This window comes from Vigna umbellata, unplaced genomic scaffold (genome assembly GCF_029865625.1).
Source record: "Vigna umbellata cultivar VRB3 unplaced genomic scaffold, Vumbellata_1.0 scaffold_746, whole genome shotgun sequence".
NCBI lineage: Eukaryota > Viridiplantae > Streptophyta > Magnoliopsida > Fabales > Fabaceae > Vigna > Vigna umbellata.
The window spans coordinates 12,003-38,859 of record NW_028274512.1 but is presented as its reverse complement, the minus strand read 5'-3'; the positions used below and the strand labels follow the sequence as shown (position 1 = coordinate 38,859).

The 26,857-nt window shown below is 33.2% G+C and overlaps 2 protein-coding genes across 2 annotated transcripts; one reads left to right on the top strand and one right to left on the bottom strand.

Annotated features, from left to right (window-relative positions):
- Window positions 1-3,087: 3,087 nt before the first annotated feature.
- Window positions 3,088-4,337, bottom strand: LOC148190576 (uncharacterized). Its single transcript, XM_088102804.1, has 2 exons — window positions 3,410-4,337; window positions 3,088-3,329 (listed from the first exon to the last, which is right to left on the bottom strand). Exons 1-2 carry the CDS (start codon window positions 4,335-4,337, stop codon window positions 3,088-3,090), a joined length of 1,170 nt encoding a protein of 389 aa, XP_087958930.1.
- Window positions 4,338-17,272: 12,935 nt separating this feature from the next.
- Window positions 17,273-25,182, top strand: LOC148190575 (protein NETWORKED 1D-like). Its single transcript, XM_088102805.1, has 5 exons — window positions 17,273-17,557; window positions 17,941-18,019; window positions 18,126-18,349; window positions 19,076-23,307; window positions 23,830-25,182. Exons 3-5 carry the CDS (start codon window positions 18,247-18,249, stop codon window positions 24,940-24,942), a joined length of 5,448 nt encoding a protein of 1,815 aa, XP_087958931.1. The 5' UTR covers window positions 17,273-17,557; window positions 17,941-18,019; window positions 18,126-18,246; the 3' UTR covers window positions 24,943-25,182.
- The last annotated feature ends 1,675 nt before the right edge of the window (window positions 25,183-26,857 follow it).

The following is a 26,857-nucleotide window of genomic DNA, read 5'->3' as shown; positions in this document are numbered from 1 at the left end:
GGGAACTGCCACCTGAGTTGCAAGCAGAAGAACCTACGTTTTGGCTAGCTAGAATCCTGGAAAGCAGGCAAGTGCAACAAGGAGAAGAGATGGTTCAGCAGGAATTGGTGGAATGGCAAGAAGGAGGAAGAGAGGGAGCAACCTGGGAAGACAGGATTACTATCAAGGATCAATATCCCGATTTCAACCTTGAGGACAAGGTTGTTGAGGGGGCGGAGGGTAATGTTAGGAGGTTAAGAGTGTACAAGAGAAGAAAGAAACATTAATTTCCTAACTCAGTTAGGAAAGGCGGGAATAAGAATGGATAAATAGCAATTGTATAGTCTTTAGAGGGCTTTTGGTAGTTGTTGTTTCTAACAGAATTTTTAGAAGGCGGAATAAGAATGGAATAAGAATGGAATAGCAAACTTACATTCAAGTGTGGATTCATGAATCCCAAAAAAAATTTACAAGGCCCTTATTTCATGCATAATTTGAATTCTTCTTACTCTAGCTATTACATAACTAATTTCATACCACTATTAAATTTGTTATTTAATAGGTCTTATTGACAATAGCTTATTATTTGTCCTATAAACCATATTGTCATGTCATTTTGTTCATTGTAGAAGAAGCTAGAGTTGAAAAGTTTAGTACAGAGATATGCATTAATTAGATAACTAATATGTTATTTATATCATGATTATGTTATAAATGATAGTGACTTCTCTTTTTAGTGAAAATATCTTAGATAGTAAATCAACTTCATTTTGGTACTTTACGTTGAAGTTATCCAATGGCGGAGCTTACAAGACTACTTAGAGAACTAATGTTTTTATTTTTAAGGGTTAAATATGTTTTTAGTCCCTAAGCTATTGGCCGTTTCTGGTTTTAGTCCCTCTGTCAAAATAAGGTACAATTGGTCCTCATTCTTTTCGAAACTTTGGTTTTAGTCCTCGAAAACTAACGCCGTTATAAATTGCTGATGTGTCTAACGTCTCTGTCCACGTGTAATTATTTTTTTGCTGACGTGTGTTAATTGTTGTGCTTTGTAACGTTTGCCACGTTCTTACAGTTAAAATGCAAAGTTAATCCAACATTGGTAAAGTTTGGTTATTAGGTTCATTGCAAAGTGTTGTCTGAAGGATTTGAGTAAAGACGAGGTCCAAAGAAGGTTCAAGCTTGGATATCACCTTGTTGGGCATTGGTGGAGTTGGACACGTAAGTTCATTTTCGTTTTTGTTTGGTTTAAAATGATGGATGGATTTGGGGATATAGGGTTTTGGTTTCGAACTTGAGTTTCTTTCTTAATCACTTTTGAAGGGAAATGAAAGGTTATAGAGGAGGTTGCACACCAAGGAGCATAGGTTCTGGAATGTCCCAAACATGTGGATCCTCTCACTTAGCTTCAAAAAACTGTGGTTGTGGGGAAAGATTGTTGTTGAGAAGGCAACTACATTGAAGAACAAAGGGAGACTATTTTATAGATGTAGAAATTGGACAGTAAGTGAGAATAAAAGCTTTTTTATTGTGTTGAAGATTGTATGGTGATTTGTAATTTTCATTTGCAGAGTAATTCAAGCCGTAACTTCTTTGAATGGGTTGATGAAGGAGATTTTGAAATGGAAGGAAGCTTACAAAGGAAGAGTGAAGAAGTTGAAGTGTGTATTGAAAATGTTGTGTTGGATCAAGGAAGAAGAAGGAGAAGTTGAAGAAGAAATTAGAGCAAGAGAGAAAAATTTCAAAATGATGTTGGTGTTTTTTGTATTGTCATGGGCATTAACAGCTATGTTTGTATTCTGTTTGTGTTGAAGGTAAATTGTAATTAGATAGGTAATGTTGTGTTGTGGATGTACTTTGAAGTTTTAATTGAATAAAATGTGCAAGTTCAGTTCAATTGTGCCGTGATGGTTGTGTTGTGCATTTATGTTATATATGATCATATTAGCAGCTTGGTCCTTTTGTCATGTTGGATTCATCTTGGATTGCTGCTGCATATAAACTGGTAAGCAGACAGCAGAATTGTGAAAGTATAAGTATAACTTCCAGCTTATGGCAATTCGAAAGCAGCTTTTACAATGCAGACTGTTTTGGTTAAATTTGATCTGTGCTTTTGTTGTAAACCAAGCTTTTACTACCAATTTAAGATGTAATGTGATGCAATAAACACAACAAGCACAAAATCACCAAATTATGCAACTTATCATAAAAAGTGTTCAAAATTTGGGGGTTTAAATGTCAATTTTGCAGAAACGAGTTTGGAATCTTAATGTGATGATTTGAGGAACTTTGTTTTACCAAATGTGACATGTAGTAACTGCCAGCAGAGGCTAAAAGCTTGCAGATGAAAATATCACTGTATGAGTTGCTCTTTAACACCAAAAGTGGTGGTTTGGAATGGCAAATTTGAGGAAATCAATTTAGGCACTCAAAATTATGATTGGAGCAAGTTTGTTTTACCAATCATGACTTGTTCCAGCAGCCAGCAGAGCCATAAAACATGTAAATCAAAATTTGACCATATCAGTTGCTCCTAATCACTAAATTGTTTCCAACTCATGCACCGAAAATGAACATAGTTAGTGTAATCAGTTTCCAACTCATCTACCAACTGTAATCACACAATATGACTCTGAAAAACCAGTTTAAAATTTATAAAGACAGTAAAAGGAACATAATGAAGCACACTTTAGCAGACACCAGCTTAACCAAGCCATGGCAGAATGGTTATTCAAAGTCTGAATTAAAGGCAGAACACTTTAGTACACTTTAGCAGACACCAACAAAGTCTGTGACAGCAGCTTCCAGCACTGAATACAGCACAGTAGTGGTAAATAGGATGTTTGAATTAAAGGCCACTGGAATTAAATATAATAGAGCATAATGGTTCAAATAACAACAACCGCAAAAGTGATCCATATTGATTAATAAAGAAGTCGTACAAATAGTGGTCCCAGCATACTTTAAAGGGTTACAGTCACTACAAGACAAAAAGGTGGTCCACCCAGTCTACTTTAAATAAGAGTTACAACCACTACTTTAAATAAATACTTTCTCCACTACAACTTGTCTGAAATTACATCCTTCAATAGATACCATTTCCTATACTCAATTACAACTTGTTTGAGACCCTAGAATTTGTCCAGCCACTCTTGAGGATGCTCTTGTTCCCCCTTCACGCATAGTTGCAGATCCTCCAGCTTCTGATGTTGATGCAGCCCCAGCCCTTGCATCTCTGGCTGATCTCCTTCCAGGTTGTGATGTTGAGGACGATGCCCCCGTTGCAATTGATGCAGATGCAGCCCTTCTTGATGCAGATCCAGGTGTTGATGTAGAAGCACCCCTTTTGTTTTATGAAAGGAGTAAGATAGTTAGATAACACATAGTTGTAAATAAATGAACTTGTAAATAACATTACCAAGAAGATTTACCTTGCTTTTCTTGCTCTTTTTACATGTCTTTACATTGTGTCCATATGCATTGCAACTGCTACATCTTATAGCAATATTGGTCTTTGACAATTTTCCATGGCTGACATATTCATCAGCTTCTCGTCTTCTTAATTTTTTTGGCCTCCCAGGAGGTGTTTTGTAAATGGGAGGTAGTAGTTGTGGAGAGTCAGATGTAGGCCAAAGTTGTTGTCCATTGATAGGACTTATAATTGGTGCATAACAAGTTCTATAGGCATGTTTCTTATAGTAAGGATGAACATAATGTTCTGGGTTTTCTGATTTGTAATGAATGGCAGCAACAACATGTCTACATGGTATTCCTACCAAATCCCACAAGTAACAAGTACATGTGTGATTACTTAAATCAACAACAAATTTGTCCATGGTAAAGTCATGAGTTACTTCAAATTGTGAACCCCCTGCCCAAACAGGAAGCCAATCCCCACTCTTTTCAACCTCCCTATCCAATCTTTTCCTTGGTTTAGGCATAACATCACCAGGATATGAGTCAACTTTTTCTCTAAGGCTTGCAAACCTACTCATTATGTATGATCTAATCCACTCCATCATTGAAATTATAGGTTTGTCCCTTGCCAATAAAATAGTACTATTAAATGATTCTGACAAGTTATTGATCAACACATCACACCTAGGATAAGCATTAAAAGCATGCTTACACCAACTTTTAGTTGGTATAGCCATTAACCAATTAAAGGCATAAACATTCAGATTTTTTAACTCACCCATTTTTTTCTCCCATTCCTTATAGTATGTTGCCTTCGCAACCCCCATCATGAGGTCTCTAATGAGCAGGCCTCCCCCAAATTTTTTCTTGTAATTGTTGTATAAATGGCGTAAACACAGCCTGTGTTCCACTCCATTCAACATATCATCAAAAACTGACATTAATCCCTGCAAACATAATACACCAATAAGTATTACATAATCAAAAGGGTTAAATATGAACCTTACTTTAAATAGAGGGACTAAAATGTACCTTACTTTAAAAGAGGGACTAAAAACAAATTCCCTTCATAGTTTAAGGACTAAACTAAAAAATTTAATGTACCTTTTGTTGATCCGAAATAAAGATCCACCTTTGACAATCTATGCCTCCAATATCATCAAGCAGTTGTGTCAAAAACCACATCCATGTGTCTTTGCATTCTGTTTCTACCACATCAAAAGCTAGTGGGAAATACTGGTCATTAGGGTCTCTTCCTACTGCAACTAACAACTGACCTCCATAACTTGTCTTCAAGTGACAACCATCTACCCCAATAAATGATCTGCAACTACCTAAAAACCCCTCCTTACAGTCCTCTAAACATATGTAAAATGACCCAAACCTTGGTGGCAAGGTGGGTTCGGGTTGATTGACCTTAATCTTGAAGGTCCCAGCCTTGACTCTTATTAACTCAGCCACATAGTCATACAGACGACCATATTGTCGTTCTTCATCACCCACTAAACAATCCATTGCAATTCTCTTAGATTTTCCAGCCTTCCAATGAGTTATTCCAACACTATATGACTTTTTTATTTCATCTATGATTTGTTTCACTATCATGCCTGCAACATTGACAAATCTGGCAACCAAAACCTGTGCAATCCATTCTACACTTGCACTTTTGCTACCAAAACCCCTTCCACACTTGTGTCCAACTAGAGTTTTGACTCTAAAGGTTTCGCTACTTCCTACCTTGCTAGCCATAATAAGAAAACCACACCCCTTCTTACAAACTGCCCTTACCCTCTTCAAATCATTCTTGACAAACTTCACTTCTTTTCCATTCAAAACATTATGCTCCTGTAAGGCACTCTTAAAATCCTTCAAACACTTAAACTCCATTCCCAATCTAAAATTGAATCCCCTAGTCATATCTTCTGCTTTATACTTTGGAAAGTTCCTTTTATTCTCCCTCACATCCTCATTACTATCTACATTTGAGGACAACTCGTCTGTATCATAAACTTCATTTATCTCATGATGTCCAACCTCTTCGTTAATGACAAATGCCCCCTCACTATCTTCAAATCTACTCCTAACACTTTTATTTTGCTTTTTCATTCTCTTCCACCTATCCAAAACTGGATTAATATTTCTTCTCTCTTCCTCCACCGTCACATTGTCCATCCCAAACCCATCATCAACATTTTCCATTCTCTCCTCTTCACTATCATCAACATTTTCCACCCCTTCGTCCTCAAGAACATTGCCCTCTTCATCTTCCTCTTCATCTTGCTCTTCATCTTCCACCATTTGTCCCTTAACATTCCCCTCTTCCTCTTACTCTTCCACCATTTCTCCCTCAACATTCCCCTCTTCCTCTTCGTCATCTAGTTCCAAGTCTTGTACTTCAACATTTCCCTTCACCCCACCAATATCTTCTTCATCCATAACAACCTCTTCCTCCTGACCAAATGTAAGGAAAGTAATTTCCTCTGCCTGACTGGGTTGGCCATGTTGAACATAGATTTCAACTTCCTCCTTATTTGCCTCTGCATAGTTAGCCAACAAAATGGCTTCTTTGTCATTTGTTAGTGGTCTGAGGTTGTTCATTGCCTTTTCTTTTGAACCCTTCCACCAAAGTTTGAACTCTCCATAGTACTTGAATTCTCTAACAAATCCCACCGCTTCAAAGTATGACCACATGTCGGGATCGATTCCCTTAATAACATGTATCTCTCCTCCCACATATTCTAGACCCTTGTTCTTCATGAACTTACCCATATGATACAAACACACGTCAAAAACCATTTTTCCTACATGGTGAAATGAAAACTTCCCACATTAGACTGACAATGCACAGCGGAATGCCCATTACACACACAATTGCTTTTCTTGTTCAACGAGTCACAGAGAAAACAAATTAAACTTAAACTAAAAAATTACCTTGCTCAACGAACCACACAGAATCGCCTTTCTTCTTCAACGAACCACCTCAACAAACCACAAAGAAATCCCTTTCTTTCACAAACCAAACGCAAAGAACGAACACATGAACCACGAAAATGCACGCGCAGATGAACCACAAACCAAACCCAAACAAAGAACAACAACACCAAACACGAACCCTGACTGATTTTGAGTACCAATTTCATTCCAGATTAAAGAGGAATCAGTTGCATCCCCAGATCACTTAACACACGTCAGCAAAAAAGCAATTACACGTGGACAGAGACGTTAGACACATCAGCACATTTATGACGGCGTTAATTTTCGAGGACTAAAACCAAAGTTTCGAAAAGAATGAGGACCAAAAAATACCTTATTTTGACAGAGGGACTAAAACCAAAAACGACCAATAGCTTAGGGACTAAAAACATATTTAACCCTATTTTTATATATATATATATATATATATATATATATATATATATATATATATATATATAAACATTTCTTTTTCATTTTAGTATATTTTATATAGTTGATATCTCCAAAAATTTTAAATATATATCTTGGAATCCCTGAATACTTTTTGTGAAGATGTACCACACTAGATTTATTTTAAGGGATTTAATTTGCATTGAAGCTTATATAGTAACTTTTCTTAGTTTGTCAAATATTAATAGCATAAGTTTTATATATTAGTGTAATAGACAATAAGGAAACTTTGAGTATATGATACTATATTATGCTTTTGACGTGGACCATAACATGTTAATCTTGTTGATTAATGGGAATAGATAATAAACTGCTTAAACTAATAATATGAAAAGGTTCAAATTTAACTTTCTTATGCTACAATATAAAAAAAAAACTAATATATATTTGTCCTACAAGTTTCTTACAATGATGAATCATTGAGAACAACTATTTTTGAAGAATTCACAATGAATGGGCAAGATATTATTTACGACGTAAAAATAATTTTATTTAGTCATTTAAAGAATTTTTTTCTAGTTTGTAACAATTGTTTATGTTTATCTCCCAATACTAAATTAATTATGATGGAAACCAATGTGATACTTTTTGAATTAGATTGATTGTTAATCAATATTAAATATGTTTAACTTATAATATCGTTTGGATCAACATCAATTTTGAAACCAATATAATATATTCTAAATAAAATAACTTATATAATATGTCATTTCTTAGTTTTGAAATATATATATATATATATATATATATATATATATATATAATTTTGTTAGTTTTGTAATAATTATTAAATTACTGTTACTGCATGATGTTAAAATCTTTAAATAGTTTAGTGCAGAATCTAGAATAGGATTAATTTCTTATTCCAAAAATTATTTTCATTGGATGGATGTCATCTTTAATGCTAAAGAATAAATTAATTCATACCTATCCAGACAGCACGCATAGATCAGCAGTAGCACGTGGTTAAAGAATAATATTTTTTTAGAGGGAAGTGAAGAACATGTGAGTTATTTATGTTTTTTCGTGTCTTCTTTTTATATGAACATAAATAAATTTGCATATATTAAATTCAGATATTGTGTTTGCCCCTTTTATACTATAATGATCATATTAACAGATCAAATTGATTTGTTTTCTTCAATACCAAGGACTAATTTATCAGATTAATGTTTATCTTATTTAAGAGTTTATCTTTTATGGACATTTCATTTAATTTCTTTTAGGTCATCATTTAATTTATTTTAAAATTTGAAAATTTTGGAAAAGTAGACTAAACTAAATGAAATTATTTTACTTTAATTAATTTAAAATTATGAATAGTTTCTCTCATAACAAGGGATTGACATGCCACTGTGTGTGTATTTTATTTGTCTAACTCATTAAATAATTAGAGCAACACGTGTCCTAAACAGGTTCTGTGGTCAAGAACGAGGCATAACTGCTGTATTATAATATCTAGTGGAAAACCAACTCATGTTTATGCTAGTCCATTTTTTATGATAATAAAAAATTAATTATTATACTATTACTAAATGAAAAATATTACTAAAGTTACTCTTAAGAATGTATATATAAAAATGTCATTGTACTTTCATAATTAAATAATTAACGCCAACATTTGTAATCTTAATTGTCGATAGTCTTTTTTATAGTTTACGATATAAAATAAAGCTTGCAAAAACAAATAATAGAAATAGTGAAACAGAGGAATTTACAATTAATTATTACGAACTAGTGATTTTATATTTCACAGAAAAATAAAAAGATAATTATGTCTATAAAATTAAAAATAATATAAAGATGTAAAAACATTATAAAAGTCAATTCACATTGTAATTATTAGTGAAAATACACGTGTGTCATTTTTTTTGTTGTATAAAAAATGTATTAAAATATAAAATAAATTTTATTAAAATTAATTATAAAAACTACATAATTTTTATGATTTTTTATTAAAAGTAATTATTAAAATGATAAAATTAGAAAAAAAAATTATTATGAATAAATATTTGAATTTAAAGAGATATTTATTAAAAGGTAGAATTAGAAAAGAAACTTTAAACACCGAAAAAGATGAATTCTATTAAAAAAAGTAATTATTAAAATGGTAATATTAAAAAATAACTTTTTTATTATGAATAATTATTTGAATTTAAAAAGATGGTTATTAAACGATAAAACTAGAAAAGAAATTGTGGACACCAAATAATGAATTCTCTTTATATAATTATAGCTTAAATACAAGCGTTGTTGTATATATGTATCTGTATTTTTTAATATTTGTATTATAATATAAGTTAATAATATATATAAATTGATTAAGTTAATATATAAGAGAAATGATAGTAATAAAAAAACACATAAATGTTAATTAACATTAAACTACAAATATAATAAAGAAAAAAAGGTGAAAGTTTTATAATAAAAAGGAGAAGGTTGGGATGAAATTTGAGATTTTGAGTTGAAGGTCGATACAAACTAGTCTAGGTTAAAGGTTAAAATGTGTTGGTTTAAAGATTGATTAAGGTTGAAACAGATCAAAATTCACCAAAGGTCGAAACACACATATCTTGATTAAAGATCAAGATAAGTCAAAAATCGAAATCAGTTAAGATAGCCCAAAAATCGAAACAACTAATCTGAGTCAAAGTCTAAACAAGTCAACATCAAAGGTTCATACAAGTTAATGTGAAATAATAGTCGAAACAGAGCAACCTAATAAAACTTATGCCAAAAGTTAAAATTAATAAAATCAAATATCAATATAAATCAAATTGAATAAAAAAATAAAAAAAGACCAACTGTTAATATAAGTCTAAATAAGAAAAAATCGAAATAGATGAAACTGAATTGAAGATCAGCATGGTAAGTTCAAACTAAAATTCAATATAAACGAACTCGAACTACCAGCCCAAAAGTCGTGCGCTTGATTTTTGACAAACAACTCTGATTCCAAATTTAGAAAACTTATAAAGTTTAGATATTCAAAAGGATGATTTATTATTTGACCTCGTAGTAATTACTATTATTTTCTTCAATAACAACAATTACTTTATTATTTCCTGATTATTGAGTTTTGAATTATTAAAATACTAAACTTTATTCGTCATTGTAATTTAAAAATTAATGAAGTTTCGTGAATAGAGCCATTCATTGAAAATATCTAGACAATCAATAAGTGAACGTAAATTGTCTTTTATTTTCACCAACCAGTACAACAAAAAGGTAATTGTATTAAATTGGTAGGTTAAAACGAGAGTGCTAGGCCACTCGCAGTATACTCTTTATATATATTTGAATTAGTTAAATTATAAAATTACGAGTTAGATTTACTAAATATAAAAATGAGATTTGTATGCTTTTATTTTTTACAAATGTGAAGTGATTAAAATAATGTAAATGAGAAGATGTGTTTGAAAAAAAAATGTGATAATGAGGAAAGCAAAGTCATATTTTGCTAACGCTCTCAATGGAATAGTTATACAGCAGTAGTCAATAATATGAGATGTCTCATCTTCCACTATTTTTCCAGCGACAAGAACGGGACGTACTTGATTATAAACGGAATTTGTTTGGGCGGTGGCGTTTTCGTGAGTGAATGACATCACATTGGATTGCACCAATCCCTTAAACAAAACGACGCCGTGTCACATCATCCCACACACCTCTTTCTTCCCATCCTCGTCAACTATGTTCAATTCCACGCCCTCAAGCATGCGCCCTTCCTTTTCTTCACATTCATTTACTATCTTTAATTAATATACTCTGTTATTTTCTTCTTTCTATGTATTTATTTTTATTTTAGTTAAAGTTTTATTGATGCTGTAATTGGAAAAGAAAATAGTTTATTTAGAATAAAACTTAGATGAAGTTATGTCGCCAGGGCTTTAATATAGTTTATCAGTTAAAATAAAAATTTTACTTTTGATAATTGGCTAATAATTTTTGTTAAAGATCAATAGAAATTATGAAAACAATGTTTCAAGTTTGATTGATGAGCATCGTTAACATTTTACTGATGTTCAATTTGTTACGTTTGAGATTGTTGTGAAGAAGACATGTTTATTGGAGCTACTTATTTAATGTGTCATCTCAATTAATTATGATAATTTGGTTAAGAAAACTTTAATACTACGAGCGTCTTTTTAAGACATACCAATAAAATTAAGAATAAAATTAAGGATAAAATTATTAATATTAATAAGAAGAAAACACACGTTGTAGCACTTGAATAAGGAGTGTTAGTGACAGAGAATTGTATATGTTTTTAAACATAATAAAAAAGATAAACAAGTCTCTCTTGACAAAAATAGAAAAAGAAGAAAAATAATGTGCATATAATAAGTACAAAGAATTCATTATTTATTGGAATATGTTATCAGTATGTTTAGATCGATCAAGTTGATCAGGTCGATCATTAAACTGACCAGGACCACCAGGCCAATTATCAAGCTAACCATGGCGACCAGGTCGACCACCAGGGAGATCACATTGACCACTAGACCGACCAATAGATCGATCAAGCTGACCACCAGATCGTCCACCAGGGCGATCACACCTACCATCATGGTCAGATTATCAGCGATAATGACACATTAATCCCCTAAGGTATATTAATGTGTGATTAGGCTGTCATTAGACCAGTAAAATGTAAAAACACATCACAACTATTATAAATAAAGAGCACAACTATGACTTTAGACATCATGCACACAATATGAATTTTTAGTCATCTCAATGGTCACCTTCTGACTTGAGCATCAGAGTGTCTTTTGCAGGTACCCTCCCACATGTCTGGATGAGTGGGTCAAAATCTAATCGAGCTTCCCAATAACTCGATTAGTCTCCTTAATAGCCTATATGGTCTACTACAGTGCTCGACCAGTCTTCTGCACGTCCCACTCAGTCTGCTACAGTGCTCAATCAATCTCCTACACGTCTTACCCAGTTTGCTATAGTGCTCCTCAACCATCTCCAACCTCGAATTCAGTCTAAAACCCCTACACCCCAAAACAATAAGTCTTTGTGATAGTAAACACAATGTCTCTTAACAATATTTATTTATATTTAAAAAATATGATGAAGATTTCATCTAAAGGACAAAATAAATTCACGTGAGCTATCATATAAAAGGGTGTTAATAAAAATAAAATAAAATTAATGAGCATGGCATAAGAAGTGTGGTCATCCTAGGTTTAAAATAGTCTCAAAAGTGTAGAAGTTCAATCATATAAGAGACTTACCCAAATGTCATTCAAAACCCCTCTTGTATGTGAGACATGGACGAAAGACTAGACCATTAAAATGTATTTTTCTCCAATAAAAATATAGTTTTTTATTGAAAAACTCCTTTGATGCACCTCCATCTATTTATACCTATAAAAAGTGTTGAATTGATGAAAAATATATCTCAAAAAGTTTTAAATCATTTAGGACAAGAGTGTAAATGTTACTAACAATATAATGTATTTTAATTCCCAATTCCAATAACAAATACTTTAAGTTTGATTTGACTTTTCTTACACTTTTGTAGTCGCATGTTGTGAGGTTTGAGTTAAATTCTTGGTTTAGAAAGTGTGAGCGTACTCATGGTCAAAATATGTTGATGTTCTTCATGATGAAGTATTTTTTTCCATTAAACTTATATCAAAGCTTATGTTCGATAGGATATTCTTAGTATGCTTTATGGTTGTAGCTTAATATGATATTTCACATAAAAAAAAGATGAATTCCTTTGTTTTGGATAATCATCCTTAGTTGCTGAAGTTGCATTGACATTGGTTAGTGTTCTCAAATGTGAGAAAGAGAAATTTGATGGATGGATGACTATCGGAGTTGTGTTGGCACGATAAATTTGCAATTGGGTTTGTGGAGGTCAAATGAAGTTCAAAGATAATGAGTCATACTTGGGGATGACAATGGATTGGGTTGAGTACGAATAATGTCTACCCGTTCCTGTCAAATCTCCACTTAAAAAATACTTAGATTTTTTAAAATCAATGGGTATCCATAGATATCCTAAGATGTTTAAAAAAATAATTTATAGATTTTTAAAATAAAATATAAATAAAATTACAAAAAAATATAAAATATAATGTAAATTAAATTAAACATATATTTTAATTTAATTTTAATTAAAATTAACCTAATAAAATATAAATTAAATTTTAATTTTAATTTTTTAAGGGAAATGGATACCATCTAGTATGGGTAATATGATATTCGCACCCAACATGTTTATAAGCGAATATTAAATTATTTGTTACTCATTATTTGTAGGTACACGTTTGACATATGCACTTGCTACTTGTAGTGGATTTTTTCCATCAAAGGTCACGTTGAACTTACAATGGAGCTTGTGTTTTCAAGCGAATGCATTACGATTAGAAGCTTAAGATGAAAAAAACTCATATCCCTATGTCTAGGAAATACTGCTTTTGGGAGAAAATTCTCCAGATCTAGGTTTCCCTGTATGTGTCCATATCACGAAAACCAATAATCATGCCATGAATAAGTTAAACATAACAAGCATTGAGCAAAGAAGAATAACCCTAACAATTAATGAAAGAAGCATATATAAATTGGAATCAATTTAAATACATGAGAGTTTAGAGGTTACATTTTTCTCAACAACAAATTGAATTTAGTTCCCCCTTGTCATGGAGAAACTAGATGAACAATGGAATGAAAGAGATAGAAAAATCCTAGAAATTGAAGAGGAGAGCTCCCACATCCACAAATCTGCCTCCAAGGGGGTGAAAAATGTGTTTTTGTGCTCAAGCCATCAAAAGATATAATCCCTAGGACATCCAAGTCCTTAAATAGAACATAAAAATAACAGAAAACAGGTCCAAGCCCACGTCGCAGCCGCTCAACGCCCTAAGTGAGGCGCCCAGGCGTGGTGCGGGAAAAAAAACTGGCGCTCAACCCTGGCGGTGCATTCCAAAACTCACTTTTTTTGTTGTTTTGCTTGCTTTTATGGCTAATTCAGCTCTATACAGCTCTATATATTGTTGAAGATTCTTCCAGGCACATTATTAGCTACAAAATAAACTGAATTTAGTGATAAAATCATAAAGTATAACCTCTACTCACTTATTCGCAAAACTAAAGCAAAAACATGAGTTCAAGCAAGTTTCTAAGTAAAAAAGGATTGATTTAATATCAAAATTAAATCACAGATAACGGTATATTTAAAAGTTATCAGCCTGCGATTTGTAGTTGACGCTTTTTGACGAGGTTGATTGTTCAACGGTGGTGGCTGCTATTTTGTGGCGAGGTGGGTGAGCGTCTAGTAACTACGTCATGGATCTGTAGCTGGGTTTTGGTGACTGCGTCATGGATTTGTAGTTGGGTTTAACGTGGCTCACACATTCTCTTCTTTGATGATGTTGCATTGTGGGCTATTGACGTGGTGGTGGCACGATTTAGCTACTCCAATGACTATGTGGAAGTCTGGTGGTGGCTAATTTTTTCGAATAAGTTAATAGGAGGAGCGATAATGCTGACTGATTGGAGAAAATTGAGATGACGTGGAAACATGTGATTGGTTAGATATGAGAGTGAAGAGTTATGACACGTGACAACTTTTGGTTGGTTAGATTTATGAGTTTTAGGATGAGTCTTTTCTAATGGTAATTATACACAAGCATTGACTAATATTGATATAGGGTGTGTGGTGATTATACACAGACATTGGTTAACATTGACGCAAGGTGTGTAGTAATTATATACGAGCATTGGCTAATATTGATGGAGAATGTGTGGTGATTATACATGGACAATGATTAATGTGGATGCAAATTTACACCGAAAGGAAATTTTTTGGATGGTTTAATTCCAAGTGAGTATATTCTTTATGGTTAGGTATGATTGTCAATATAGATAACAAAGATAAAAAGGAATATGTGTTTATTTTAATCATGATGGAGATTGTTGAGTTGATGAAAATAATACATCTTGAAAAGTTTCACTTCACCTAAGATAAGTAAGGAAGTGTGTTAGTGACTATATAGTGAATTCTAAATTCACGATTCTAGTAGCCCTAGAAAAAAAACACTTTAAGTTTGCATTTGACTTTTTTTTATACTTTTGTAGTATATTATTGTGAGATTTTGGTTAAATTTTTGTTTTAAAGAGTACAAATGTACTTAAAATCAAAAGGTACGAGAGGTTGTCTATGTGGTGGTGTAAAACTTTTTACAATGTTATTGTTGTCACTAAACAATGTGTTTTTTTTTCCAATTTTGAAATTTCTACATTATATTAATAATTTTTTTATCTTATTTATTTATAGATAGAATAATTCTCCAAAATAAAAAAATGTTAATATTCTTCATACATTTTTTTTCATAAAAAAAGTGTCAACAAGTGATAAAATGTATTATTCGGACATAATGTAGCACAAAACACAATATCAACATGAACTATGTTCCTTATCATAAGAATACAACATTGAAGATTTTTTTTTTTCAATTTTGTAAAAATATTTGAAATAATATTTGAAACGAAAATACTTGTCTATTACTTAAATGAAAAATTGGAAGAATTCAATAGATGTTTTATTAATTTTTAAAATTGACATTAAAATTATAAAAATTGTGTATAGTTTTATTTATTTATTTATTTTTATAATATTATAATTACTTAATAAAAACGCTTGTAATTTTTCAGGAAGATAAATACTACTTACTTATCACCCAATATAAAATCAATAAATTAGTTAGTTGTGTTTATAAGAATAACAATGGTAAAAAAACAGGTGTGAGAAAAATAATTACACAAATGAATCTACATTGTGAATTTTTATAAATAAATATCACTTTTATGAGAAGTTAAATTTAAAATAAAATAACAAATAGAAAACTAATTAAGGTAGCAATTACAATTAAATTTGATAATACCATGATGTACACTAAATTTATTATGTTTTACAATAATGATCTTAAAAATATAGAAAGATTAGTGTTTTATCCATGGGAAGACAGCCATTAAACTCAAATAAATGCAAGTATCATCATCGAAATCTTTTACTAACATAATAGAGAAAGGTTTTGGAAGGATGTTTTCAGTATAATCTCAACATTGCATCAAATAACGTTTTCACTTTTTATATTTTACAATTTAATTATTATCGTTTCATGACTTTTATCATTTAAACTTTTTATTATCTAAATTTCAAAATTACACACTTTATTATCCGTTAATTTCCAACATAATAATGACATTTCATGAAAAGGATTAAAACATAAACCAAAGGCATGATAATTAAGAGCATATCCAATACACTTTCTACAAAATCTTAATTACGAATGTTGCCAAAAATGTATATTCCTAAAAAAATGTATTTTAGTTTTTCTAACCAAAGTATTAAGTAAACCTAACTTATTATAAGAATCAAGGATAATTGGTGTTTAAGGTGTAGCGAATACACATGTGGAAGGACAAAACGCTGAAATCCGTAGAAATTATCCATAAATAGAAAATGTTAGAGAAGTCATAATCTAGAAAATTAGTTATACCGTAATGGCACAATACCCGGTAAAGGTAGGGCAGTGAAGACAAAATAAAAACTTACCTAATGCGTTGAAACCATTAATTTCATATTTATTAATATTAATCAATCATCTAACGGCCAATCTGTTCTCATCAATGTCTAAAGAAACGCCACCTAGCCACTAACTATTCATACATAGGGTTAAATAATAAACCAATATTTTAGCTTTTAACCGTTGCTAAAACTACAAGAAATTTCCATTTTCATACTCCAATATTTTTAAATTAAGTAAAATATTAAATATAAAAATTACTTATTTATTGATAGCGACAAAATTATGTATGGTAATATATATTTATTGCCAAAAATAAAAATTCTATGTATTAATTGAAGAAGTAGGACTTTGAAAGTAGAAGATTACAAAGTAAATTAATTAAAGTAGATATACTTTTTTGGTATGAATCACAGCACATTATTATAAGTACATATTTGGGATGAAAATTCAAAAATCAGTAAGTAAAATCATTCATTCATGTTAATTGATAGCGTTTGCTCGTTAGATATATTTTTATATTATCACCTATCGTGAATTATTATCATAAAATTAATAAATATTAAATTTTATAGTAACAAATTTTAATTGGTTAATAATATAATACATTAATAGTTTATTAAAATAAAATTTAATAGTTAAATTTTTAAAACCACTTTAATAATGAATATTTAAATGCATAATTAAAACTGTAGAAGTTTTTTATGCAATTAGATACAATTGGCTATAAATAACTTGTTTATTTATGAGTTTTAAAAATTTTAATTAATTAATTAATAATATAAGATTTTTAAATTATCAAGGTAAAATACTTGATGGATTTTTTATTAGTTGTTTTTAGTTTGTTTTGACAATTTGGCATTTCTCTCATCCCAGGAGAGGTCAGAACAGGACAGTATGTCACCAACCCACAAAAGAAAGCTAAAACTGAAAGGCAACACTGCTTAACACCAGCAACCAGCAGGAGAGAGAGAGACACAAAGATAGAGAGAGAAACACAAACACATAGACAACATTGTGTGTTGTGTTTGAGCACAAAACACAGAGATCCAACCAATATGGGGTGACACACACAATTTTTAGCAAATAATAATAATAAAAACATCTTGCTGAACCAGTTCATCGCCGCCACTGGAAATCAGAATCTAATACATAAAAGTTTCAATCTTTTACCGTCATTTTTGGTGAGTAGCTTGATATCTCAATTATTCGCTTTTTTTATTTTCACTCCTACAGGGATTGATCTCTTTAGCATGCCTCTTCACAATTCAATTCAATTCAATTCTCCTTTTGTATTGATCTTCAGTTTGTTTTTTTCTCTATGCTTTAGCTTTATGTTTAATCATCTGGATTTGATTGATCAGGTGGTTTGGGTTATATGGAGGCCATCTCACGAATGATCATCATAATTCTTGTTCAAATTTGAACACGGATTCATGATAACTCATCTTCTGAAGCTTTGAAATATTTCATTTTCTTGTTAATTTGCCAAATTCTGATATATTTTTAATTATATTTTAGTTTTGGGTCTTCTGTTGTTTTAATTGTATTTTTTATTTTTGATCAGGTAGTTTGTGCTTATTCCGGCATGTCGGGAGGTATTTGTTCATTCGATTTTGGAGGTTGATTGAGTTCGAATTGATCAGGTATTTTGTTCTGTTGCAGATAATTTTTGAAAGGAGAAAAAAGACACGGCTTCGATTTGTCAGTAACTGAACGTCTGTTTTTCTTTGGTTTTGTTTGTTGTTCCAGGGAATACACAGGAAGAAACTGTGTGGACTTCTTTGACTTTGCAGTTGCTTCTTCGAAACTTTGAAGGGTTAAGTTCCTGTAACATCACAAGACAAAGTTCTGCTGTCCTTTTTCTGGAGCAATGGCGACTTTGTCACATGCAAACTCTAGGAGAATGTATTCATGGTGGTGGGACAGCCACATAAGCCCTAAAAACTCAAAATGGCTCCAGGAAAATCTGACAGGTACCTTTTATCTCTCTTCAGCTTTTGGAAGTAAGTATATTAAACATGTTAACTCTTGTTGTTCATGACTTGACACCTTCACTGAGTCACACCATTTATTGATTTGTTATATAAGGAGCAAATATATGTATGTATCTGACATGGAGTGGAAATGAAACCTATTTCCTCTTTCATTTTTGTTTTTGAAAATCTCTTTCATTTCTTTGATATCTTATTATTTGTTGAGATTGTTATGACTAGAAGGCCTTCCAAACTATAGTCCATAGATGTTGTCTCTACTAAAAGCTTTATAAAGCACTGGCCAATGAAAGTATATTTCATCTTCGGTAATGTCGTCCACAACAACATAATTGGGTTTAAATCTGTTTTCAGTTTCACTCCAAAATTTACTGGCACTTGTCTGATGCACTCAATTTGAAACTTTATAAGGCATATAAGCATTTTTGTCAGACTGCAAGGGTATATGTATTGTCAAATCATATTTGTCTGTTAATATCTTCTTCAAAATAGTTTTCTTTGTATAGCTATAGATGTTGAAGCATGAAGAGATGTGATTTAGTTTTTTCACACAAAATATTAGTTCTTGTCTCTGGGGACATCTTACATGTTCTGTATATGCTAGTTTACTGACAGGTTTATTTACTTTATTATCAATTGTGTCATTCATTTGGTGCTGCTCTTTTAAGTACATTTGAACTTCATACAAGGATATTTCCTTTTGCACAGATATGGATGCCAAGGTGAAGCAAATGATTAAGCTTATTGAAGAAGATGCAGATTCTTTTGCAAGGAGAGCAGAAATGTATTATAAAAAACGCCCAGAGCTTATGAAAATGGTTGAAGAGTTTTACAGGGCATATCGAGCGTTGGCTGAGAGATACGATCATGCAACTGGAGTTATCCGCCATGCCCATAGGACCATGTCTGAGGCATTTCCAAATCAAGTTCCTATGATGCTGACAGACGATTTACCTACAGTTTCTCCTCCGGAGACAGAGCCACACACTCCAGAAATGCGCCACTCTTCACGTTCCTTTCTTGATCTAGATGAACCACAAAAGGAGGCTTCTGCTCACTTCCATGTCATAAAAAAGAATGGTGGTTATTCTGGCGAACCTGATTCTGCTTTGAACAAAACAGGTTTGAAACAGCTCAATGATCTCTACATCCCTGGTGAACCGGAAAATCTTACACAGTTTGCAGAAAGGAATGCTAGAAGGGGGCTCAATTTTTTCGAGACACAGGAGAGTAGTGAGCTAACCAATGGAAGCAACAATACTAGGTCTCACTTCTCGTCTGAGTCTGAACGTGTGACAAAAGCTGAGACAGAAATTTTGGCCTTGAAGAAAGCCATTGCAAAATTAGAGGATGAAAAGGAAGCTGGCTTGCTTCAGTATCAACAGTGTTTAGAAAAGCTGTCTAATCTCCAGTTAGAATTGTCTGGCGCACAAGAGAATTCTCAAATACTTGATCAGCGAGCAAGTAAAGCTGAAACTGAAATTCAAGCCTTGAAGGAAACCCAAATTAAATTACAGGCTGAAAGTGAAGATAGTCTTCTTCAGTATCAGAAGTGCTTGGAGAAAATAGCAAAGCTAGAGGAAAGTATTTCTTCTGCGCAAACAGAAGCTGGAGAACTTAATGAAAGAGCTAACAGAGCAGAAAATGAAGCTGAATCCCTACAGCAGGACCTTGCTAGAGTAGAAGCTGAAAAGGAAGCTATCATTGTTCAATATAAACATTGCTCGGAGACACTATCAAAATTGGAGGAGAGATTAGAAGAAGCCCAGGAAAATGCAAGAAAGACTAAGGAGCATGCCACTGTAGCTGAAAATGAAATTGGGGCCTTGAAACTACAAGTTACTAAACTTAATGAAGAAAAGGAAGAAGCTGCTCTCCGTTATCAGCAATGCTTGGAGATGATTTCTGGTCTGGAATATAAACTCTCTTGTGCAGAAGAGGAGGTGCGTAGGCTAAATTCCAAGATAGATGATGAGGTTGAAAAATTACAGAGTTCTGAAAAGAAGTGCCTTCTCCTGGAGACATCAAATCACAATCTGCAGTCTGAGTTACAATCTTTGGCGCAACAAATGGGGTCTCAAAGTGAAGAACTTAATGAGAAGCAGAAAGAATTGAGTAGACTATGGGGTTGCATACAGGAGGAGAGATTGCGCTTCATTGAGGCTGAAACCGCTTTCCAAACTCTTCAGCAGTTACATTCTGAATCTCAGGAAGAGCTTAGATCTCTTGCTGCTGAACTTCACAGTAAAGTGGATATACTGGGGAACGTGGAATCACGTAAGCAGGCTTTAGAGGATGAAATACACAGGGTCAGTGAGGAAAACAAAATTCTAAATGATGTCAAAATTTCTTCATCTTTGTCAATAAAAAATCTGCAGGATGAGATTCTGAATTTGAGGGAGACAATAGAGAAACTTGAACAGGAGGTAGAGCTGCGAATTGATGAAAGAAACGCTCTTCAGCAAGAAATTTACTGTCTTAAAGAGGAGCTTAATGATTTGAATAAAAAACATGAAGCCATGATGGAGGAAGTCAGGTCAACTGACTTAGATCCACTGTGCTTTGGACCATCTGTGAAAAAATTGCAAGATGAAAACTTAAAGCTGAAGGAAACATGTGAGTCTGACAAAGGAGAGAAAGAAGCTCTTTTGGTAAAATTAGAAACCATGGAGAAAATTCTGGAGAAAAATACTGTCTTAGAAAATTCCCTTTCAGACTTGAATGCTGAACTGGATAGTGTCAGAGGAAAGGTAAATGTGTTGGAAGAAACATGTCAGTCTCTACTAGTTGAGAAATCCAATCTTGCTGCTGAGAAGGCCACCTTGTTTTCTCAGTTACAATCCACAACTGAAAAGCTGGAGAGGCTCTCAGAAAAGAGCAACCTATTGGAAAATTCATTATTTGATGTGAATGCTGAACTTGAAGGGTTAAGGATGAAGTCCAGGGTGTTAGAAGATACATGCCAGTCGCTTGACCACGAGAAGTCCAATATCTTTCAAGAGAAAGAAACCTTAGTTTCACAGATGAACATCACTCATCAAACACTGAAAGATCTTGAGAAACTGCACAGTGAATTGGAGTCAAAGCATTTGGAACTGAAAGGAGAAAGAGAGTCTGCACTTCAAAAGGTAGAAGAACTTCTAGTTTCCCTATATTCTGAGAGGGAAGAGCATTCCAGAGTTTTGAAATTGAATGAAGATGAATTGGCTGAGAAGGAATTACAAATTCATATTCTACAAGAAGATACCAATTGCAAGAAAAAGGATTATGAGGAGGAACTGGACAGAACTATACACGCTCAAATTGAAATTTTCATCTTGCAGCAATGTATTGACGATCTGGAAAAAAAGAACTTCTCCATTCTGGTTGAGTGTCAGAGACTATTGGAGGCTTCCAAAATGTCAGACAGGATGATATCTAAATTGGAGACTGAGAATGTTGAAAAGCAGGTTGATGTGAGTTCTCTGTCTGAGAAAATTAAAATACTAAGGGTTGGGTTGATTCAGGTGTTGAAGACTCTTGACCATAACAGTGGGCATTTCTGTGAAGATATGCTTGAAGAAGACCAAATGCTTTTGAACAAGATATATGAAAAACTTCAGGACAGGCAGAAATCTTTTGACACAATTTTCAATGAAGGCCAAAAAATGGCCTTTGAGAATTCAATTCTGATTACATTCCTTGAGCAGTTGAAACTAAAGGTAGAAGATCTTGTGACACAAAGAGATGACCTTGATGAGCAGTTCAGTATCCAGTCTCAGCAGTTCTTGGCATTGCAAATAGAGGTTCAAGAGATATTGGAGAAGAACCAAGAGTTGAAGTTGACAATAAGCAAAGGAGAAGATAGAATGGAAGTAATGACAGCTGAAATAGGCAACCTAGAGAAGAAGCTGTCAGACATGGAAAAAAATCACAACAATTTACAGGAGGATAGTCACAAAATATTGGAAGAGAAGAAGTCCTTGATGAGAAGTTTTCTAGATCTGGGTGAAGTGAAAAGTAACTTGGAAGAAGAAATATGTTTCATAATCCATGAGACAATAGCTCAGTCTAATATTTCCCTGATTTATGAGAATATTATCTTTGAAAAACTCCTGGAACTCAAAGAGCTAGGTGAGGATCTTGATAAACATTGTTCAGCAAATAATGACCTCAAGGAGAGATTAAAAGTTATGGTGGGAAAGTTAGAGAATGCAGAAATGGATAATTCACATCTTAAAGAGTCATTTATAAAGTCAAATGTTGAACTGCATTTAGTTCAATCTATCAATGATGAATTAAGTTGTCAAATTAGGGATGAAAGGGAAATGTTGAATCTAAAGGAAAATGAGCTTTTGGAAGCAGCTGAGATGTTTCATGTTTTACATGCTGAGAAAAAAGAATTTCAAAGAATGGTGGAAGATCTGAAGATTAAGTATGATGAAGCAAGGGTGATGCTCGAAGAACAGGCTAATCAAATTTTGAAATTGTCCTCAGACAAGGACCGTCAAGATGAAGAGATAATTTGCCTGTGCAAAGTGAACCAGAAGTTGGAGTCTGAAATAGGGCACCTACGTCAAGAGCTTGGAGAAACTAAACTGAGGGAAAATAAGCTAAGTTATGAAGTACTTAAGGGAAGAAATGAGATTGAACAATGGGAAACTCAGGCTTCAACACTCTTTGCTGAGCTGCAGATTTCTGCCGTGAATGGAACATTATTTGAAGGAAAAGTCTCTGAGCTAGCTGATGCTTGTGAGAATCTTGAACACAGAAACTACTCCAAAGACATGGAAAGCGAACATCTGAAAGAAAGAGTTAGCAAGCTGGAAATTGAAAATGGAAGACTATCTGGTCAATTAGCTGCTTATGTCCCTGCTGTCAGTGCTTTGAATGATAGTATAACAGCTCTGGAGATGCAGACTCTTTCACATGAAAAACCTGATGACCGTGAAGAAACAAAGGTATTAAAATATCATTTTAGTATTTGGTGGAAACATTATTATAGCTTGTCTGGGTGATTCCCTTGGGCCATCATTTGACAGTTTTGGGGTGGGTTAGATACTCATTCTTGTTTCACTCATGAGCTTTGAGGCACTTTAGTGAACTGTTGAGCTAAATTCCAAATTTCAACCAAACTATGAAGTGTCGTTTTCTTTACTTTGGAAGCTCAAATATGACTTCGTAAAGCCTTTTGTCTCGTGAAATTGGGTAGAATGGCATCTGGTTTTGCAACTACTTTTTAAATCTATTAATTAAAATAAACTAGTCTTTTTCTCCATGAATTCGTCATGCAATAATTTGCTTTATAGTATTCAATGCTAGAGAACTTTGAAAAAAGATAAGCGTTTTTTTTTGTCAGTGCCAGATCATTGCTTTTGCTTGGTGATCGCGTAATCATGTGAAATGAATTTCTTGTCAACTTGGAACGAACTATTATTGCATTTATTTTATTGATAAAATTTGATTATAATCATCATTTTCAGGTTAAAGTATTGGTGGGTAATGAATTCACTGAAGATGGTCAACAAACAGACGAAGATAAGACTGTTATTGCACCAGATGCACTCCCTGGCTTCCATGACATGCAGAGAAGGATCAATGCTATTGCAGTAGTAGTAAAGCAGTTAAATGAAAGTTTCAAACTCAAGAATGAAACTAGAGAGATTCAAGAGTTAAAATCTGGCATTACCCAAGCAAGCAAGCATGTTACTCAAGACCAAGGAAAGTCCTCGGTTACAGAGATCGAGGTTTTGCCTAAAGACATCATGCTAGATCAAATATCTGAATGTTCATCGTATGGGATAAGTAGGAGGAGAGAAATTCTTGAGGCTGATGATCAAATGCTTGAGTTGTGGGAAACAGAAGATAAGGATGGCAGTATCGGAAAGCAAATCGAAAAGACACAAAGGATGGCTTCTGAAGCTGCAGGCAATCAACAAAGAGGAACAACGAAGGAACCCAAAAATAAATATCCTTCAAAAGACTTCTTGGTGGAAAAAGAGTTGAGTGTGGACAAGTTAGAGATCTCAAGAAGATTGACAGTGCAACGGGATGAAGAGAACCAATCGAAGATTTTAGAGAGACTCGATTCTGATGCACAGAAGTTGACAAACCTTCAAATCACTGTACAAGATTTGATGAAGAAGGTAGAGGTTAATGAGAAGAACACAAAAGGAAAAGGTGTTGAGTTTGATGAAGTAAAAGGGCAACTTGAAGCATCCCAGGAGACCATCACAAAGTTGTTTGACACGAACAAGAAGTTGGTGAAGAATGTGGAAGAGGGTACCTTGTCATCTGCCGGGAAGAGTGCAGGAGAGTCAGAGGAAAGTGGAAGTGTCAGCAGAAGGAGAGTCTCAGACCAGGCAAGGAGAGAATCAGAAAAGATAGGACAACTGCATTTTGAGGTGCAGAGGTTGCAGTTTCTACTGCTGAAACTTGGTGATGGAAAAGAAAGCAAAGAGAAAACGAAAACCAGTGATCGAAGTCCAAGAGTGCTTTTGCGAGATTATCTATATGGTGGGACGAGAAGCAACAACCAAAAGAAGAAAAAGCTACCATTTTGTTCATGTATGCGACCTCCCACCAAGGGAGATTGATTGATACCATATAGTTTTAAGTGAGACGTTAGCTTTCTTGTTTGTAAAATTTTCTCTCTAAAGATGCTTTGAGACCCTCTTACATATTTTGATCATTGTACATGTTGTGCCTCATTTACTCATAAGAAGAGGCAAAGGCTAGGACGGAATTTTCACAATTTTTTCTGTGTAATATGAAATTATGAATAATCACCTTTTTTTCTACCTGGTTTAGATGAGAAATGAGTGTTTATTGTTGTACCCATTTCCGTGTCTAACATTGTGGTGCAGGAGTCTATTATTCCTTCATAGAACTAGGCTTACCAATTTGCTTTCATTGATTTCCTCCATCTCCATCCAGAGCTTTCAGCTAAAGTCTTGTCTTTTAGTGTTACACGCATCACATATCCTTCTGGTCATAAAGATTAAATTAAACTTTTCATTAAATACTTTAGAAGAAGAAAAAATAAACATTTTTTTAATAAGCAATAATTAGTTTATTTATATGTTAGCAATCAAATTTTAATTTTTTATTAGAAATAAATTCATTAATTTTCTTCCTTTTTCTTCTAGAAATGTTTATGAACAAGATTTTCGTGAATTGCACCGAATAATCAGTTTTCTCTCCCACAATGGAGCAAAAATCTGAATGCAATCTATTAGTAAAACTTGTTTGTAATGATTTAAGGTATAGTCAGTCTTCAATTCTCATGTTCTAACTAAGGATAAGACTCGTGCATCTCATATGCTTCTAAAACTTCTCATGTCCACTAGTATAAAAACACTGTATAATATCGGTGTTTTTCAGGCTTTCATGTTGAATTCGAGGTTCACGATAATCAATTTTTTTTAATTAATTGTGATCTTTTTTACAATTCTATGAGACCTAAAAAGCAGAAAAATAACAAATTTCAGTTTTTTGTATTTTATAAAGTATGAACTATGAACCTGTAATGTAGTATTAACAACAAATAACAATAACAAACAAGTTCAACCAAACAATAACAAACAAATTAAAAAAAAAACAACAAACAAGTTCAACAAATAAGTTCTTCAAAACGAAAATGAAAACTAACCTACAAAAGGTGGGTTCGTCGGAATAAAGTGTTGCCACAAGTGAGAGAGAAAACAGAACGCGCCTATGAAGAACAAGAATCACTAGTGCAAAATAGACTTTTTATAGCTTCTGTTTATACTTGTTGAAATTTATTAGGTATAGAAAATGATGCGGTGGCAAAATGGTAAATAAAGGAAACATTTTTACAGCGGTTACACTAAGAAAAGGTATAAAATATAAATGATAAATAATTCTACACCGGTTACACTCAGAACATGTATAAAAAATAATTTTTTACACCGATTATACTAAAAACCGGTGTGGATTCTGCCCAACATCATTTCTCATTTTCGTTTCTTACTTTTGTTTCTCACTTTTGTTTCTCACTTTCGTTTCTCACTTTTGTTTCTCACTTTCGTTTCTCACTTTCGTTTCTCATTTTCTCTGCCCGTCTTCTCTCACTTTTTCTCCTTTCCTTCACGTCTTTTCTTAGTTCTCTCTGGCGCGTCTTCTTCTCCTTTGCATTGAAGGCAGAGTTCCTATTGTCAAAACCCTCGTGCTCTTGGTCGCGACTCCTCTAGAAGGGTTAAATCCTCTCTTTTGCTATGTTTGGGCGATTAGGGTTCCGCGACAACACAAGAATGAAGAAGGTGCATGATTAATATGATACTATGTTGGTGATTGTGCGGGATTAAGAGGATGAAATGTGTTTTGGAAGGGTCTTTCATCGAAACTCAATACCAAAGCTCATCTCTTAACTCACTTTTACATTGTGTGAAGGGCCTGGAGCCCGACGGGTTCATTGTGGTTAGCTTGTTATCTGCACGTAGGGTCCATGTGTACTTGTATAAATCAACAGTGATAATAAAATAAATGATG

Coding starts and splice junctions, on each gene's coding strand:
- LOC148190576 (XM_088102804.1), bottom strand. CDS start 4,337: ATGTCAGTTTTTGATGATATGTTGAATGGAGTGGAACACAGGCTGTGT. Junction 3,330..3,409: donor AAAGAGCAAGAAAAGCAAGG/TAAATCTTCTTG, acceptor TCCTTTCATAAA/ACAAAAGGGGTGCTTCTACA.
- LOC148190575 (XM_088102805.1), top strand. CDS start 18,247: ATGGCGACTTTGTCACATGCAAACTCTAGGAGAATGTATTCATGGTGG. Junction 18,350..19,075: donor GCTCCAGGAAAATCTGACAG/GTACCTTTTATC, acceptor CCTTTTGCACAG/ATATGGATGCCAAGGTGAAG. Junction 23,308..23,829: donor ATGACCGTGAAGAAACAAAG/GTATTAAAATAT, acceptor CATCATTTTCAG/GTTAAAGTATTGGTGGGTAA.